The 18138-nt window shown below is 34.8% G+C and overlaps 4 protein-coding genes and 2 long non-coding RNA genes across 9 annotated transcripts; 4 read left to right on the forward strand and 2 right to left on the reverse strand.

Annotated features, from left to right (window-relative positions):
- Positions 1 to 1227: 1227 nt before the first annotated feature.
- Positions 1228 to 3348, forward strand: LOC111791630 (syntaxin-121-like). Its single transcript, XM_023673036.1, has 3 exons — positions 1228 to 1335; positions 1464 to 2026; positions 2627 to 3348. The coding sequence occupies exons 2-3, from the start codon at positions 1492 to 1494 to the stop codon at positions 3010 to 3012; spliced, it is 921 nt and encodes a 306-aa protein (XP_023528804.1). The 5' UTR covers positions 1228 to 1335; positions 1464 to 1491; the 3' UTR covers positions 3013 to 3348.
- A 502-nt stretch (positions 3349 to 3850) lies between these two features.
- Positions 3851 to 7973, forward strand: LOC111790801 (putative deoxyribonuclease TATDN1). 3 transcript variants are annotated; one of them, XM_023671864.1, is made up of 13 exons: positions 3851 to 3985; positions 4065 to 4106; positions 4213 to 4264; positions 4349 to 4449; positions 4972 to 5029; positions 5147 to 5190; positions 5261 to 5341; positions 5437 to 5507; positions 5633 to 5743; positions 6406 to 6488; positions 6585 to 6801; positions 7556 to 7639; positions 7769 to 7973. In XM_023671864.1, the coding sequence occupies exons 3-13, from the start codon at positions 4255 to 4257 to the stop codon at positions 7845 to 7847; spliced, it is 939 nt and encodes a 312-aa protein (XP_023527632.1). In that variant the 5' UTR covers positions 3851 to 3985; positions 4065 to 4106; positions 4213 to 4254; the 3' UTR covers positions 7848 to 7973. The 3 variants fall into 3 exon arrangements, with proteins under 3 accessions (XP_023527632.1, XP_023527631.1, XP_023527630.1); XM_023671863.1 differs by having other exon boundaries at positions 3852 to 3992; positions 4213 to 4233; XM_023671862.1 differs by having other exon boundaries at positions 3852 to 3985; positions 4213 to 4233.
- Positions 7974 to 8085: 112 nt separating this feature from the next.
- LOC111790798 (33 kDa ribonucleoprotein, chloroplastic) lies at positions 8086 to 10632 on the reverse strand. The gene is made up of 4 exons (XM_023671859.1): positions 10033 to 10632; positions 9805 to 9906; positions 8759 to 9067; positions 8086 to 8514 (listed from the first exon to the last, which is right to left on the reverse strand). Exons 1-4 carry the CDS (start codon positions 10489 to 10491, stop codon positions 8389 to 8391), a joined length of 996 nt encoding a protein of 331 aa, XP_023527627.1. The 5' UTR covers positions 10492 to 10632; the 3' UTR covers positions 8086 to 8388.
- LOC111790803 lies at positions 10522 to 11806 on the forward strand. The gene is made up of 3 exons (XR_002814565.1): positions 10522 to 10611; positions 10927 to 11116; positions 11721 to 11806. It is a non-coding gene; the product is annotated as an uncharacterized LOC111790803 (long non-coding RNA).
- On the reverse strand, positions 11393 to 14993 carry LOC111790799 (nuclear transcription factor Y subunit A-10-like). Of its 2 annotated transcripts, none has more exons than XM_023671860.1 (6): positions 14842 to 14993; positions 14157 to 14442; positions 13144 to 13253; positions 12987 to 13055; positions 12667 to 12807; positions 11393 to 12345 (listed from the first exon to the last, which is right to left on the reverse strand). In XM_023671860.1, exons 2-6 carry the CDS (start codon positions 14422 to 14424, stop codon positions 11941 to 11943), a joined length of 993 nt encoding a protein of 330 aa, XP_023527628.1. In that variant the 5' UTR covers positions 14425 to 14442; positions 14842 to 14993; the 3' UTR covers positions 11393 to 11940. The 2 variants fall into 2 exon arrangements, with proteins under 2 accessions (XP_023527628.1, XP_023527629.1); XM_023671861.1 differs by lacking the exon at positions 14842 to 14993 and adding an exon at positions 14695 to 14724.
- Positions 12735 to 13468, forward strand: LOC111790802. The gene is made up of 3 exons (XR_002814564.1): positions 12735 to 12823; positions 12931 to 13034; positions 13192 to 13468. It is a non-coding gene; the product is annotated as an uncharacterized LOC111790802 (long non-coding RNA).
- Positions 14994 to 18138: the final 3145 nt, after the last annotated feature.

Below are 18138 nucleotides of genomic sequence, written 5' to 3' on the forward strand. Positions count from 1 at the left end.
GGGGGGGGGGGGGGGGGGTAGGAAAGCTTAATCAACCTTATCTATAGATTACATAAACTAAATTCTTTCTCGGTGTTGGTGTAATAAGGGGGAACTAGAACTACAATGACCTCTTCACCCTGTCACTGTATACATACTGACATTTTGGATTAGAGAAACGTGAGCTTATTCCAAGTTACAGGAATTCGAGTTTTTCTAAGAAATTTAAACTTGAAAGTAAGAAAATTTATGATTGGTTTTCACTAATGGTTCAATATTTTCCTTAGTTCCTCCTATCCCTTTCATTTCAATTTCATGGATTAGCTCGTTCGATGGGTGTCGAACAAAAAAATCACAAAAAGAAGAAAAAATTAGAAAAAGTAGTTAAAACGTTTCATTTTTCTAAACAGGTTGTAGGTTCAAAATATCTAATAATTCAATATTTTAGATGATTGTGCGTCTCTCAATAAAAAGTTCATACAAATTCACCATTTGTCGTGTAATACAATAGAAACAAAGTTATAATTCGCTCCGAAAAGGACGCAATATTGATATTCTAAAAAGTTCTAAACTTTATGAGTGACAAAATTATAAAATCATTGAAAAACATTGTAGGAGAGAGAAGGAGAGATGAGAGAGAGAAAGAGATAGAAAACGACCAAGTCAAAGGCAGTCTCCAAACGCGTTTTCTAAGAACTCCATTAAAAAAAAAATTGTCCATGCCTACTTTAAAAAAGAAAACAAATTCTGCTGCCTTTTATTATAATCCTCAATTGTCATTATTTTAATTTCTAGTTGTATAAATAAATGTTTAATATTATTAAAAAAGCGTTGAATTCCCCTCGTAATAGTATCGATTAAAACCTTAAACTAATTAATATATCAATTTTAACTAGTAAGTTAATAAATTTGGACCCATTAATACATAAATAGATAATAGCAATTTCTTCCTCAATTTGAGTAGCTTTTTATATATTTGTCGTTCTTCTAATTTCTCTACCTATTCACAAAATTTTATGCGATAATAAAAGTTTTAATAAAATCAAATCAAATAGTCCAAATTAATACCATTATTAATTATAGTTTTAATTGATACCAATTTAATGGTATAAATTAATATTTGCAAGAGATATTTTTGGGTTGAAATTCACATTTTGAATATCTTTTAGATAATAGTATTACTAATTTATGAAATACCAATAATATATTTAAAAAAATAAGATTTTGGAAGTTTTTTATTTTTATTTTTATTTTTTTTTTATCATCCTTCCTTCCAAGGAACTTCCTCTGATCCATTTCTTCAGCACTCTTCCGCCCACCCCATTGACTTCGCTTATGTCCGCTTCAGATTCCTCGGTTTGTAGTCCATTTGACCCAGATTCCCGCTTTTCTCATATAATCCTTCAATTCCTCTTCTGGGTTCTTCAATTCTCCGGTTTTTGAACTAACCCAATTCTCCATTCTTCTTCTGGGATTTCGCTTAGGTTGCAGAAGAAATTCAAAGGGCTGCCAATGAACGATTTGTTCTCTTCTCGCTCTTTCTCCCGCGACAGCCATGTCGTTGAGATGGGCAACGCCTCCTCTTCCCCCACTGCTGTTAATCTCGACAAGTTCTTTGAAGATGTTGAATCCGTTAAAGATGAGCTCAAGGAGCTTGATCGACTCTGCAGCAAACTCCATGACTCCCATGAACAGAGCAAGACGCTTCACAATGCTAAGGCTGTCAAAGACCTCCGATCTCGTATGGATTCCGATGTTTCTCTTGCTCTCAAGAAGGCCAAACTCATTAAGGTCCGATTGGAGGCTCTTGATCGCTCCAATGCCGCCAATCGGAGCCTCCCCGGTTGCGGCCCTGGTTCCTCTTCTGATCGGACTCGGACTTCTGTAGTCAACGGCTTGAGGAAGAAATTGCAGGATTCCATGGAGAGCTTCAACAATCTCAGGCAACAGATCTCCTCCGAGTACAGGGAGACCGTTCAGCGAAGATATTTCACTGTTACTGGTGAAAATCCGGACGAGAAGACCATTGACATATTGATATCTACAGGTGAGAGAACTCAAATTTGACTGTCTCATGTACTTCGTTCATCAATTTTGGCTTCTGGATTTAAAGCTACTTGTGGATGATAAAATTTCTGGATCACCATGATTTGTGACAGAATTTCGTTCTGAGATAGATATCAAATTCATCTATAATTTGCCCCAAACTGCATCTAATGATAAGTTGTACAACTGTTATATATTTTCCCCCTTTTGATTGTTTAGAATTGCTTGAGATCATCTTAACTTGCTGTAGGATGTTCATGGGGGAAGTAGATCTTGTTTCTTTGATCCCCTTTTTTTGTTTTCTTTCAATTCTCTAGGAGATGGATGCATTATTTGGTGAATGAACAAAAATGAGTTTCAATATCTTTGAAATGCAGGAATAAGGGAGATATGATTATATCTGGTATTGAAACATAGAGTCTTAATATGGGATTGCTAGAAATGAGATGTTGGATGGTAATTGAATTTGATATCTAATCCCATGGCCTTCAATTATAAGTTGAATCGTTGGAGCTGATTTGAGCTGATTTGAGAAATGTAATCTGAAGACAAACAATGAAGATCTGCTAACGTGATAAGATATATGTCTCCAACTATGCAGGTGAAAGTGAGACATTTTTGCAGAAAGCCATTCAAGAACAAGGCAGAGGCAGAATCTTAGACACCATTAGCGAGATCCAGGAGAGGCATGATGCTGTAAAAGACCTGGAAAAGAACCTCAAGGAGCTGCACCAGGTTTTCATGGACATGGCAGTCTTGGTGCACGAGCAAGGCGAGAAACTCGACGACATCGAGAGCCATGTGAACCGTGCTCATTCTTTTGTCCGAGGTGGTACACAGGAGTTGACTACAGCCAGAGTGTACCAGAAAAACACCCGAAAATGGACAATTATTGGCATCATCATTTTGCTCATCATTGTCTTGATTATTGTCCTCAGCCTCCGCCCTTGGAAGAACAACAACAGTAGCTCATCCACAACACCCTAAAACGCCAGGTTGCAAGCCTCGTAGTCTCCTACCAAAAAACTCTCGATCGAGCCCTCACGCCATTCCACAGACATCAGGATCCTTTCATCTTTGTTTTTACCTCATTTTGTTTTGATTTTTTCATTAGTATCATTATTTCTTCAGTTCTATAAAAGTCTAGACATGGAGAGATCAGAGATGGAGTGGCTTGTTTGATGAAAACCTTGAGGGCCTTGATGTGTCATTGAATAGCCAGGAATGGTTCCTGTTGACATTATTGTATACTCCCTTTGGATTTTTTGGATTCTTTTGTGTAATAGATTTGATATATTTGGGAGTGATTTAGTTTCCATAAAATGAATACGTCCCTTGTATTATTTTAAAATATTAAACTAATAATTGTAATAATTTGATTCAAATATTTATAGGTATACTATTCTACCCGGTCGGTTAGGTAGTGATCATTTTTCGATAGCGTAGACTTCTTCAAATGCTCGATAGTCAAACGGGTAGTTTTTATCTTGCCATAAAATTTTTAGGCACGAGAAATATTATCATTTAAATGGAAAAAAAAAACAAATTTTTTTAGAATTTAAATGTTTTTATCTTCAAATAAAAGACGACCCATTTTGTTTATTAGAATAAATGCATTAATTATTTCAAAAAATAATCCTTATAAATAATATAAATAGATTAATATAAAATTTATGAGTTTAATCTATATAATTATAAATATTATTTTAGAGGAAATTGGTAATATATATATATATATAAGAAAATAATAATTTAGAGTTTTAATTGATTTTTTTTCACTATTTTAAATTTAATTATTTATTTTTCCCTTTACCCAAAAACGAATTTTAGTTCCAAGAAAAATAAAAATCCTGTCGGATTTGGGAGGGTGGTACTGTATAAAAGGGCCGATCGGAGATGACTGGGATCCGGCGGGAGAGGACTGGCGACAGGCGATAGGCGATAGGCGAATCCATTGCAGGTTCGAGGTCATTTCTCTCTCTTTACCTTACGAATTCGAAGCAATTTTAAGCAACTTCACTCAAAGCTCATCTTTCTAGATCGTCTCTGGCTTTCGAGCATGGGAACACTGCGAATGATAGGTAAGTAACTTTCTTCCCAGCCCGCCAAACGCTATCTTTTCCCGCTTCTTTACTCAATCGAGCTGCAATTAACTCTTTTTGCCTTTCTATCAATGCTGTCTCGCAGATATTGCGGTCAATTTTACAGGTGAGGCTGGCATTTCAGTCGATGATGAAATGTATACTGTTTATACATTAGAGTAGACGAAAGGGTCTATGTCCTTTTATTTCTCTGGAATGAGATTAGTATTTTGAATGCACAGATGGTATGTTCAAAGGAATCTACCACGGGAAGCAATACCACGCAGCTGACATAGCAGCTGTATTGAGCAGGGCTTGGAGTGCTGGCGTTCAGCGAATCATTGTGAGTCTTGTTCATTTTGTTTTGTAATGCGTATTAGCTCGTATGCGTGAAGGGTTATCCCCATTGTTCGGGTCTTTGATTGCTTTTTTGGTATCTTTAAGTTCTGAAACATGTATCCATGGATTGGCTTCCTTAATGCTCTTATGTGCTAATCTTTCCACTATTTCTTTCTGCCAAAGTTACTTCCTTACGTCTCGCAGAAATAGAAATAGGAAAAAAGGCATCCTAAAATGCGAGAAGGGATCTGAACTTGTTTTTTTAAAGATTCTTAATAATACATTCTTTAGACTTGGAGGTACTATTCATAGCTTGATGGTGTTGAAATGTGGATATTGTTTTAACTCTCAGGCCTTAATCTTTCATTCAGACTTTTATTTCCATGACCGGAAAGATGAAAGAAAATAAAAATACATATAGCATGCATCTTAGATGGATTCTGATCAACCATTTATGTCTTGCTGTCTTTTTTTCTTCCTTTTTTGGCCTGAAGATGATACAATCTAGAATAGTTTGTAATTGCAGGTGACTGGTGGATCACTCGAGGAATCAAGGGAGGCCCTTAAAATTGCAGAAACAGATGGTATTATTTTGTTTTTGTTGTCTAAATTCTGTTGAACTTCTTTGTACTCTTTTTGAACTTCCTCATCCCCTACTGGGTTATCTGTGTTTCTCTTGGTTCAACTTGTTTTGCTTGTAGGAAGGCTTTTTTGTACTGTGGGTGTGCATCCAACAAGATGCAAGGTTATTTATTCTTCTATTTTTTGTGCCTCATTCATGGTTTCGTATAGCTTGTGATATACTTTCTTTTCAGGAATTTGAAGAGAGTGGTGACCCAGAAACGTATTTTCAGGCTCTTCTTTCATTGACCAAAGAGGGAATTGAGAAAGGAAAGGTTAGGAAACTCATTTCAGAAAACTCTAAGTTGCACCCCTTTGTCATGATTCTTTGAGAGAATTAATCATTTCTTGCCACACATATGTATTTAAGGTCGTTGCAGTTGGTGAATGTGGATTAGATTATGATAGGCTTCACTTTTGCCCTGCCGATGTTCAAAAGAAGTAAGTGTTCACTGAGAAGAATATTCTTCAGATCCCATGTTATGCATTACATTTTTTGCAACCCAACAGATATGCAGTCTTGTGTTATAGAATTGGCTATTTATTTCTGAGCTGTGCAATTGCAGATATTTCGAGAAGCAGTTTGAATTAGCACACGCAACAAAGCTTCCTATGTTTCTACACATGCGTGCAGCTGCTGAAGATTTTTGTGATATTGTAGAACGAAATAAGCAAAGGTCAGGCTTCTAAACTAATGAGAGAACCAAACCTTTACCATCTTGGAATTTTCTAGATTTAGGGCACTTATCATCTGGATTTGAAATTGAAACTTAGAAACAAGATCATGGTTTTGAGGAATAAAACTATAAGCAACAAGAGCAAAAACATCAATTATTTCAACAGGGACATGTCTGTGCAAGCAATATGCTGGGATCCAATTTGTTTTTTGCGACTAAATTATTCAGTTCACTAAAATATACACATTTGGCAACCACCAGCTTTTCTTTCAGAAAAAATTGTAAAGGAAATGGTAGAAACAATAAAATGGACATGAATGAAAGGGAAATCAAATTACTTGCGGTGGATGTAAGTATCTTTAATACACTTTATAGGAGAGAAAAGAAATACATATACGTATAAGCATTCATACATCACGTATCTTTTTCTTTTGGCTGAGAGGAGAAAAGAGACAATTATACGGGCATAAACTTAAAAAATCCAACGGAGTTGCACTGTTAAAGAATACAGTTCAAGTATTACACATGTATACTTTTCATTTTCCTCACTTCCTTTCGATTATTGCAATTCTCACAAATGATTAGGAACTTACAAAACTTAGCTGCTTTCATTTCTGATTGCACGGATGTTGATCGTGCCAATTATGCTTGTTGCTGCATAGGTTTTGTGCTGGAGTTGTTCATTCTTTCACAGATAGTGCAGAAGATCGTGACAGGCTTCTGGCATTCAGTAATTTGTACATAGGTGATTGCCACTTGTTCATCCTTCCAGCTTTATTTCTTTCTTTATTTATTTTTCTCTTAAATTTCATACCCCAAATTAATTGCAACTTCTAAACAGGGATTAATGGTTGCTCTCTGAAAACTGCGGAAAACCTTGATGTCGTGAAGGGTATACCAATTGAGAGATTGATGATTGAGACGGACTCTCCGTATTGTGAAATCAAGAATACACATGCTGGGATTAAGTTTGTTAAGTCTGTCTGGACTTCTAAGAAGAAAGAGAAGCATGACGAGCAGTGCATAGTGAAAGGCCGGAATGAACCATGTTTAGTTCGGTAAGATACATTGTACTTTCTTGTTGTTCTTTTCCTCAAATGGCCTTCCCTTTTACATTTTAACTGTTGTTTATATCACCATACAGGAAAATGCTGTTCAATGCTTGCTTCTAGGTTTATTCTTTTCGTAGGAAACATAATCATTTCATAGATAAAAATTGCTTCTAGTTTTAGTGATCAACTAGATATGGAGCAAGGAGAAATATGAAAGAACTACTATATACTTTGTGGAAATTCTCAAATTACAAAAGAACTGAGTTCTGCAAACTTCTAATATGAGTTGGGAGGATAAGATGCATCATTAGAGCCAATGTTTCTTCTTTTAGCTCTCTTCTATTTTGATTTAGAAGTTAAAATAGTGAGCTCTATTGAATTTTCTTATCAAATTTGTTGGGTTTATTGGTAGATTAGAAGCGTTCGTTCTTGGTTGATTTGTTAATAAGGACAGTCTTCAAAGTACGATAGATCATCTTTTCTTTGTTGCTGATGAAGCTTGTTAAAGTGGAACTCTTCCTGTGTCGATCCCTTCATCGTTTTGTTTCTAGACATTTTTCCTTGGTAGTGTTTTTAAAGGAGGGTTTGTGATTGATGCAATTTATTATAGTTATATGTTTTGGCTCTGTTCTTACTTTGTCAATGTCTTCATTGTTTGATTTCTACATATCCTAGATATTTTCCTCATAATGCAGTTTGTTAGGAGAATTTGTGTTTGATGCGATTTATTACATTTCTAAGATTTGGCCATGTTTTTCAGGCAAGTTCTTGAGGTCTTGGCTGGATGCAAAGGCATTACAGATATCAATCAGCTTAGTGAAACTTTGTACCACAATACTTGCAGGTATCATGTATTTCCAAGAATGAAATAATATCATAATTCATACAAATACTTTCAGATTTTCTGCTAGACCGTAACGTTATTCATAGAGTCTTACTGTTTTCTTTCTACTTGGGTTGGTCTATTTTGCAGAGTTTTCTTTCCTCAAGACCTAGACTCTGCAGCAGATGCTCTCCTTGCTGGTTCTCAAGTTCTTGATGAAAAAAATTAGTATAAATCTGAAAAACCTACTTTCTGTTAAAGTCTATTGTTTTTACACACCATTAGTTTTGGAAGCACAAGCACATTTTTCTCCAATATGTTTACTTTCTTTCATCATTATGACTCCAGCTTTTCAGACTCCTTTTTTCTTGAGAGAAATTCTTGGCACTTGAATTGTTAATTCTCAGTAGGGAGGGAGAGAGATGACAAACAATTAGTAGTCATAGTTACAAAAAGCAAAGATAATGGAAGAAAAGGCTGAGAGACTGATGTATTGTAGTATTAACTCGGAGCAAAGAGACTCCATAATACATAGAGTCCAATTCTGAAGTCATAGATAAAATACTCGTTAATCTGCGGCAACATTTTAGCACTTTCCCTCAACTCACATCACTCAATGAAAAAAAAAAAAAACATAGGCTTCCTTGGTCGTTGAGCAAGGAATGAAAGAGAATGCGAGGGAAATCCTGAAGGTATGCAATTTGGATAACAGTCCCTAGCCTTCAGTTTCAGTTTAATTTTTGGGCCAACTCAACTATCAACATCAGATTTCAGGCACTGATACTCGTAAGCAATTCATTGCTGTCGATGGTATTCTCAGTCCTTGTGAATGCTGCTGGAGAAGTTGGGGCCCGGTCTGCAGCCATGTTCAAACGAAGTGGTCGCCCTTCAACTTCCTGGTAGCATATTTGCATGGAAGAAGTCAATAACACAGGAATGATTGTACAAAATGCAGGTACATTTTCTCATGCCTTTTTCTAAACTAATGTATTTCTGGATTAGGTTTATGTATTGTAAACATCGGCCCATTTAGAGGTAGCTTTTAGTGTAGTTAAGGATCAATCACATCAGTAAATTCTGTCACAAGTTCATCATGTCTAATCTCTAGAATCATATTGAAAAGTAACTCCACTTTCTTACCACTCCGTTCATGGAATCCAAAGCAGACTCTGCATCCTCAGCAGTTTCAAAAGATACAAATCCAAAACCTCGACTTCTTCCAGATTCCCTATCATAGATGACCTTGGCACTCAATATCCCTGGTTGGTTTTCAAAAGCCTCTCTAAGACTCTGAGAAGTAAGGCCCCAACCAAGGTTACCTGCATATATCTTGTGAGGACTATCTACAAATTTGTTATAGCTGCTTCTTATCTTTGGTCCCATGACTTCCTTTTCTCCTCCCCTTGGAACTTCAGGGAAGTTCACCCGAACAGTACGCCCTCCGATTAGCTGACAAGTAATTCATCCATTAGCAACTTTATAGCAACAATATCTAACAATCAATACATTACTCAATCATTTAGAGATATCATAATGTGGTGTCTAAACTATTAGAGGACCAAGCATTTGTAGACTCTACTGCATAAGAATCATCCGCACCCTTCAATGTCATACACTAGTCATATGTGAGATAACGAATGTCAGCAAGTGGCCCCGAAGGGGGTGGATTGTGAGATCCCACATCGCTTGGAGAGGGAAACGAAACATTCTATATAAGGGTGTGGAAACCTCTCTCTAACAGACGCGTTTTAAAAACTTCGAGGGAAACCCGAAAGGGAAAACCCAAAGAGGACAATATCTGCTAGCGGTGGGCTTGAGCTATTAAAAACTAACTCTAACGTTATATCATCTAATCCCACAAAGACACCAACAATGCCAACACTAGATGCATGTGCTTCCATTCAATCAATGGAAAAGCACTACCATCATTTTACATTTATCAGATGTTACACTCAAACATCAGAGTTTGCCTACAGGTTTGGACTTCCTCCAAAGTTTTGTTTCATTGAGAACGATCTACTTAAGTTAGTGTTTTATAGAGGCAACTTTTTTCTCTCAGCAAGATTCAGCTTTAAGGTGTTATCAATCAGCAACCATCAGTAAGTCTGGATATCCATCCCTAGTTTCCACCACAATTGTTAAGCGAAGACAATGGAATGAAGAGAGAAAGAATAAGAAGTAGTTACAGAGCCGTCAAACATCCGAATTGCTTCTTTAGCTTCCTCCAAAGTTGCCATTGTCACAAATGCAAATCCCCTACTCCTATCCGTAACTTTGTCATATATAACCTAACAGAAGATGCGGAAGAAAATCACATAAGAAACCAACAATGGCTAAGCAGCTCCAATAAGCCCTAGAAGAATGGATTCAGACGGATAAAGGTAAAACAAAAAGAAGCTAGATCAATCACAAACCTGTACAGAAACCACATGACCGGCTTCGGCGAAGACCTCAGTCAATTGGGAAGAGGTCATAGCATATGGTAAATTTCCAATATAAAGCTTCCCTGCGTCGCGAGATGCCGATACCTTTTGTTCGTCTTCCTCCCGGCTTTCCTCGCTTCCGTCCGATTCTTCAGTCTCTGCGTCTTCTGTTATAGGGTCGGAGACTTCGAGTCCCTCGAATGCAGGAGGAGCACAGTAGAGATGAGAAGCGGAGGAGAAAGCAAGAGGGTAAATGTTGGGTAAATGGATTCTGAGCTCGAGAAGCTTCAATGGCTTCTGTTTTGGAGAAAAATGGGAGGGAATTCGGTTGAGATGTTGGGCGAAGAAGAGTTTCTTGCAGGGTGAAGAAGAAGAAGAAGAAGAAGAAGAAGAAGAAGAAGACGAAACTGAAGCTGCAGCTGCAGCCATTGTGAGAGAAGAAGCTGACATTTGAGTAAGAAAACAGTAGTAGAAGTCGGAGATGGCGGAATCCCAAGTTACAGGGATGGATTTTGGGGATTGGATTGGGGAGCTTTGAAATTGAAAGACAAAAAAATCCCACTGGATAAGGTTGCTTAAAACATTGTGCTATATATATATATATATATATATATATATTTATGTTCAATTTTTTTTAGTTCAAGAACCATTTAAACCTTGAACAAAGACATATTTCTTAATTAATTGAATTAATTCTTTTTTTTTCGTTGGATTACTCCTTATCATTAGAGTTCATTATAATTTCCTTTCTATTCTTAAGAACATATTATTTTATTAAATCTCAATAAATATTACAATCAACAAAATCCTAGTTTTCATTGAAAATCTTTTAAAATCAGAGAAATCAGAGAACATTCCGTTTTTATGTTTGTTTCGGATTAACAGCGAGCGCGGCAACATGGAGCGGCGTTCGAGTGACTTCGAAGCTGAACCCAAGCATCCCTCAGACTCAGAGAAAGCCTTGAGTTGGTGGTGATCTGTCGTCTCTATCGTCACAAATCGACGGCGGAGGTTCCAAAATGTTGCAGATCTCGTCAAACGCTCCGAGTCCAAGAAGAAGAAGCTCAAAATCCAGGTTCCGATTTATTCAAATCTCATGTTTAAGAACTAAACTGGATACTTTAAATACGCCATTATTGATGGAATCCAATTATTTAGTTGATTCTTTACTTTTTGTTCCCTATGAACACTTTTTGATCTATTATGCTATTTATTGTTCGCCAATTTCTTTATGTAACAACGTAATTAGTTTAATGAAGAGAATCATGTCAAGTTGATATTAAATAGTCAAAAGAAAAGTATGAACAGTGAGAGATGTTGCATTGTGTGCTTAAAAAAGAAACAGCATGGATGATATTACAAAGACAATATTCTTGAAATACACACAAAGACAATATTCTTCATTACACACAAACTGAAAAGACAAACATGAAAGTTGTCCTTAAACAAACAAACCCACAAGCCAAGCATCTTTGTTCGGTACAAAGTGCTTCAGAATGTCTGAATTTGAAAAGCCAAACTCTAGACTTAGTGAACATTCTTCTTGTTCTACTTTCAGGGTCATAAACGAAGTGCAGAATTCATACTCTTTATGCTCTTATTCTTGAAACAAACCCTTTTGTCTACTGCAGTTACTTCGTTCTGGTTTTCTGATTGGATGATTCTTTGGTTTCTCTCAGTCACCTCCTCATGCTGAGAAGCAAAACTGAGATAAGAGACATCCTACGCCTACATTAATAAGAGCCAAAAATGACTTGCCATGCAACCAAACGCAGGGGTTATCCTTATCGCGAAGCTTGAGACAATTGTCGTTAACAACATTGCACCAAGCTGGATTTGGTCGCAGAAAGCTGGGGTTTTGGTGCGATGCCTCGCACCAAGAACCCATCGTCTTCCCTGTCAAACACAAAGGTCACAGCAGTTGTCAACTGCTGCAACCCATTTGGGCAGAACCATGCCATGCCCTCCACCATCAATGATCTCTGCCAGTGACTGCATTGATGGACCAAGTTGGTTGATTTGAAATTGTTGCAGTCCCCTTGACAACATGCTAGATACCTCAGAACTCGAGAGACTAAAGCCCCTCCCCTTGCCTTCATTTGGGGAGTTCAAAGCTCCACTTTCTGATTGAAGAACCACAGAACATTGGGAAGAACCAGTTGAATCAGAAAGGTTGATGTCTTCAAATTTCTTTGGTTCCATTGAGGCTTTCCCATTTTTCAGAGCCTTTGTGTTCAAGAAACGGCCACCAGATCCCCGTGGACGACGCATTGCGTGAAGATGACGCGATTCGTGCATATATGGCTGTAAGACAGATATGCAATCTATATCAGCAGGAGTAATGTGGATATATAGTTCTGCACAGGACAAAGAAAAATATTTGGACTGGCGGATGTTACTGTGGCATATAAAAGCATAACAACACAAAATTCTCATAGCCCTCAGCTGGTAAACAGAAATCAAGATGTTCTTGGAAATTACTCTTTAGACAGACATCTGTATCAGGTAGACTTCTAGTCATGCCAGCAACAAAATATACCGACAGCTACCCATTCACATACTTTGATGCACATATCTTCTAAGCATTCCCAAGAAAAAAGAGAAACCTGAGTAAGACTTACATACCTTACGAGTTTTTGCAAGTCTGTTCTCCATCATTGCCTTAGCACGGATCTTCCTGCGCCTAATGATTCCATGATACTGCTTTGCATTCACATAAATAGGTCCATCATCTGTTGTTAAGCTCATTGGCAGCATAATCCGACCCTGAATATTACAAATGGTTAAGTTTTTGATTATATTGTATTGCTTTCCACTTCCATTCTGAATTTTTGCATGCTAAGCTCACCCTATGCAGCTCTCTAACAGAGTTTCATCTTTATTTCGCAGAGAATACATGCAAGTAAAGAAAAAAGGGTATGGTTGAAGAATGGAGGGAAACATACTGGTATTTGAGGAGCATATGCTGAGAGGATGCCATAATGCTGTTCCATGTAAGGATAATTTGCACATACCTACATATTTTTTCTCAGAATCAGAGACATAATATGAACAAACAGCATTGTTTTAGAAAAGAAATCCAATTAACATTTTAGATCATACCATGGGCTGGCCAAATCCAAGCTCAAAACGATTGTGATATTCTGACAGGGGGGATTGCAGGGAAAAAATTGGTGAAGGTTTTTGTGGATCCACAGAAATCTTACAGTCACCTGCAAGGATTTTTCAACAGAAGTTTTCTCATCAGAGAAGGATAGAAACCTCACCATTGTGATAGATATTTTAACTGAGTAAGCACAAAAAAAGGGGAAAAAAGACTTTCTCGAGCTTCATACTCCTTTCTTTCCCTCTTGTTTCATAAACATTGAGATGAAACTTCTGTAAATGTTATCTCCGGTTGTGATGTAAAATATATCTTTTTTCACCATTCCCCTAGTGTATGAGACAAGTGTATGCATTTTGATTAGGGTTGTATTTTATAGCTACGATTCTATCTTATATGTCTTTTTCATTCCGTCGAAAATCGATCTTACGGTATAGATGCTTATGATCTCCCCCTCTATGTCCTGTGGTAATGATTCCTCTAGCATTACGACCTTTATCACACGATGCTGTCCATAGATCAAATTATTTCGTGGATTGGATTTTATTTGACTGTCTCTAGCTCCATTACGTGTGCTCGGAGTAAAAATTTTGTATAAATGTATCGCCATGCTATTAAGTATTTTGATTAAAGTTATCTTCTTTCCTTGGGTGAAGTAATAACTGGAAAATGATATTATGACAAAGGGAGGGTAAAATATTAGTGAAGGAAAGAGGGAGATTCAATGAAGTTGGAAACTCTTTTACTCTTGGATAGAACTCAGTATTATTTAAAGCTTGGAGATGAGCCCTCCCAGCCTAAGCAAACTCAGCTTACCAAAAGCATACCCGTCCCCCAACATCATGCTACTAAGTTACAAGTCAACTCGATCAGCTAACAATCTATGGCCCTCCTCTCTTAAACATGTTTCCTTTTATAGACAATTATTACCAGTGGAAATTCTTCATATAATCTAAAGATGTTCTAAATATGATCATGGAAATGAAAATGAATGAAAGAAACAGAAAGTTACCAGGATAGATGGAAAATGGAGCTGTGTTCAGTTTCTCAAAGCCATGAGCAGCAACCTGGAGAGCTTGTTCAGTGCCAGTGAACTCTTTCCCATTACTTCCAAGTTGTTGGATGGTGGAAGAAGCCTTCACCTGACCAAAATCCCCAAAGAACGATTGACAACCTTGCCCATAGCCACTCCACAGCCGAGCAGGAGAAGATGATAACTGTCCAAGCGAGTTGGGAACAACTCCTTCATGTTCTTTCAAATACCCAGTTTGTGGTGCCATTTTCCAACGCCCCAATTCCTTCAATTCATCAAACAAAAAAACATCTCAATGAGTCTATTCTCAATAAACCGATGAACTAAGGGGAAAAACAAGTCAAAACAAATTGAAGTTCATCTGGGAAGCAGCGATTAAACAAAATAAGAAGATGAACAGCCAAAATTGCCCCCCCAAAACAACAGATAAGACAAAAACAGAGCAACAAAAGCAGAACACAAGACGATTAAGCAAACCCATATCAATAGAAGCTATTAAAGGAAGGATGAAACAAACCCAGAAGAGAAAAGGTCCCACAAACAACTAAGTTGGGAAAAATGAAGAAAAAAAAGAAAGCAGAGCAGCGGGTGAAGGTGAAAAACCTTGCTCAAATAAGAACAAAAGAAGAAAGGGGCAAAAAGCAGAGGGCAAAAAAATACTCACAAATTCAGAAGCAGCAAAAAGAAGAAGAAGGATCAGCAGCAGCAGCAGCGGCAGCGGCAGCAACTCGAACTTAATATACGCACAAGAACCCCATTTGATAGGAAGGCTGCTGGTTGGTTCATTTCAAGCAAAGCACTAACGGAGAGAGAAAGAGAAGAGAGAGAAAGAAAGAAAGAAAGAAAGAAAGAAGAATTAATGCACACAAGTGTAAAATAACTAAAACCCAATAACCAATGATCTTCACCTTGCATGCAACAATTTTGTTCTATATGGAAAGCTAACATTAATATATATCCATCTACAAACAAATTTTTATGCAAAAAAATAAAAAAAATAAAATAAAAAATCAAACTTTCTTTTCTGGGATTTTCTTGATTTCAATTTGGGATATGGGTTTTTCCAATTTTTCCATTCTGTTTCGTGAATCAAATGGGTTTTTGATAAAACACAAATAAAAAAAATACTCAAAGTGTGGTTAGGGAATGATTAGTGGTTCTAATTATGCTAATCCGAGTCCTTAATTCGTAGTTGTCTGTGATCTGGTTTGGTTCACAAACTCAATGGGGAGTTGAATATCATATCAAATAATAAAATATCATACTTATTTCCGCTTATTTTATTGAATGGAATACCATTTTCTTGCATTTATTGCACTATTTTTCTGCTTTAAATGATGCTTAATATTATTCTAAGCTACATCCAAAAGTTGACTCCATTTTTTTTATTTTATTTTTCCGAATGGATCTTGAGTTCTTGTATTAGGTGGACACCATTATGTTTTTTTTATCCGTTTATTAAATAAACTGTCTCTGCAACTACATTCATAATTTTAATGTACTATCCCTTGAGCTATATTCAAGTTGACTTAAGCAATTTAGAGAGATTGGCTAAATATAAATTATAATTTATACCAAACCCACTAGAAAATAAATATCTTTTTTAAATAAGAAATAAATACTCAAAAGTGGTTTTTTTTTTTTTAATCTTTTTGTATTTAAAAAATTTTAGAGAGAGAAAGAGAGATTCTTAGGTGAGATGCACTATCATAGATCCATTTACTATATATTTTATTAAAATATAAAGGCCAAATTCCTATAAAGAGAAGGCACAACTAGATCATTTTTTTTTTTTATCTTAACATTATTATTATTATTATTATTATTATTAATTGGATAGGCTTTTCTATATTTTTCTTAATACACTAAAGATTCAAAGCAAACATGTTTATATACCTAATCTTTTAAATTTCCCTTTTTCTTTTCTTTCTTATTATTTTTTAAATAATTCAAAAAAGTTGGTCTTTTTTTTTTTTTTTTTTTTTTTTTTNTTTTCTATATTTTTCTTAATACACTAAAGATTCAAAGCAAACATGTTTATATACCTAATCTTTTAAATTTCCCTTTTTCTTTTCTTTCTTATTATTTTTTAAATAATTCAAAAAAGTTGGTCTTTTTTAAAAAAAAAAAAAAATCATTTTGGTCTTATACTTTATAATCTCATTGTCAAAATTTTATTTGTCAAAATTAAAAATTATTATAATTATTTTATCAAATTTAATAAATCTAAAAAAAAAAAAAAAAACTAATTAAAATTATGGGCTTTGCATGCATGAGAACTTTTTCTTGTAACCGAACTTAAAATCATTGGCCTAAAAAAAGGTACGGTTAAGTACCAAAGTGTTCCCTTAATTTATTTTTCCAATTAATTTACTTTAATTATCAAAAAAGTATATATATTTATATTGTTTTTTCATTTATCTTTCACCAAAATTAAATATTAAAAATCTTGGGTTTTTTTTTTAATTAAAATCTGGATTATTATTATTATTTAATTGCTTCACCTTTTTTCCCTTTAAATTAATTTAATTATTGTCCCATTATGGTACTCTAAAGCTCCAAATTAAAACATTTGTGTTGAGATATATATATATATATATATATATATATATATATATATATATATATATATATATATATATATATATCTGAGTACCCAAAGTTGTTTTTTTGGAACATATTTTAGTATATTCCATTATTCCCATATTACAAAGTCATAAGCAATTATAGTTTGTGTATGTCAATTTCAATGTCTCTATGATAACACCAATATAATTTAACCCTATATATATATGTTTTAAATTTTAAATTTCATATATTTATTTAATTTTTAAATTACATCCAAGCGGGATTGAGTTTTCTTTATATATATTTTTTATTATTTAGTATAAAAATTTAGACGTTGTCTTCAATTTTATTAGCTAAAAATATATAAAATTAATGAAGCTACTTTGTTATCTTCCATTTGTACATAGAAGTTTAGACGTTTGATTTAAAGAAGTACTTATAATTCGATGCTATCAAAATAAAATTAAAAATTAAAAAAAAAAAAAAAAACAAACAAATTAGAGAGATAAAGCTTATAAGAAACATTGATCACATCAAAACCCACATATTTATTTACATTACTTTACTTGTGATATCAATGCAACTTATTTGAACTTTTCTTATTTTTTTTTATTTTATTTACAAAATTAATTATCTTTTTTTTTATTTCTAAGTATTAGTTTAACAACCTTCTTTAATATCTAATCATCATTACCAACAAACAAAACTTTAATCCACCAAAATTTTTTTATCTATTTTTTATTCGTTCATGTAGCTTAATAATTTTTTCTCGGTCAACTTCCTTTTCTCGAGCACACTGTTAATTTGATAAAGAAAACTCTTCCATTATTACATCTTCAAGTTTATCCACACAGCTAAATTGTCGAGAAAACTAACTGTTCGTAGATATCTTCATAATATGGTTCCGTATTTTATTTTTTTAAAAATAGCTTTGTAAACTTTATTGTAATTTGTGGCGATGTATATTTTTATTAATAGTGACTAGAATGTGCATGTTAATAACTTATAACGAATTAACAATAGAGCTTTATGATATATATTAATTAATTAATTAATTAAATTAAATTAATAAAAATAAATATGTCTATTTTTAGTAGTGGAAGCTCCATTACCGCTTTACCATCTTCATAAATTTATGCAACAGCAAAGCAACCAAATAACTCTCTCTCTCTCTCTCGAATGATGACGTGTATGACACGTGGCAATTTGAAAGGCACAAAGTAGGAAAAAAGGGCCAAGTGGATGTCTATTAAGATGGCACGTATATATTATATTATATATAATATAGAATCAAAAAGGAATTTTCTCTTCCACTAGGATTTTCAGCCCACGTCATATTACCAAACTTTTTACATTAACCTACTTAATTAATAATTAATAATTAATAATTAAT

The sequence above is a fragment of the Cucurbita pepo genome, chromosome LG03, assembly GCF_002806865.2.
Source record: "Cucurbita pepo subsp. pepo cultivar mu-cu-16 chromosome LG03, ASM280686v2, whole genome shotgun sequence".
In the NCBI taxonomy this organism is placed as follows: domain Eukaryota; kingdom Viridiplantae; phylum Streptophyta; class Magnoliopsida; order Cucurbitales; family Cucurbitaceae; genus Cucurbita; species Cucurbita pepo.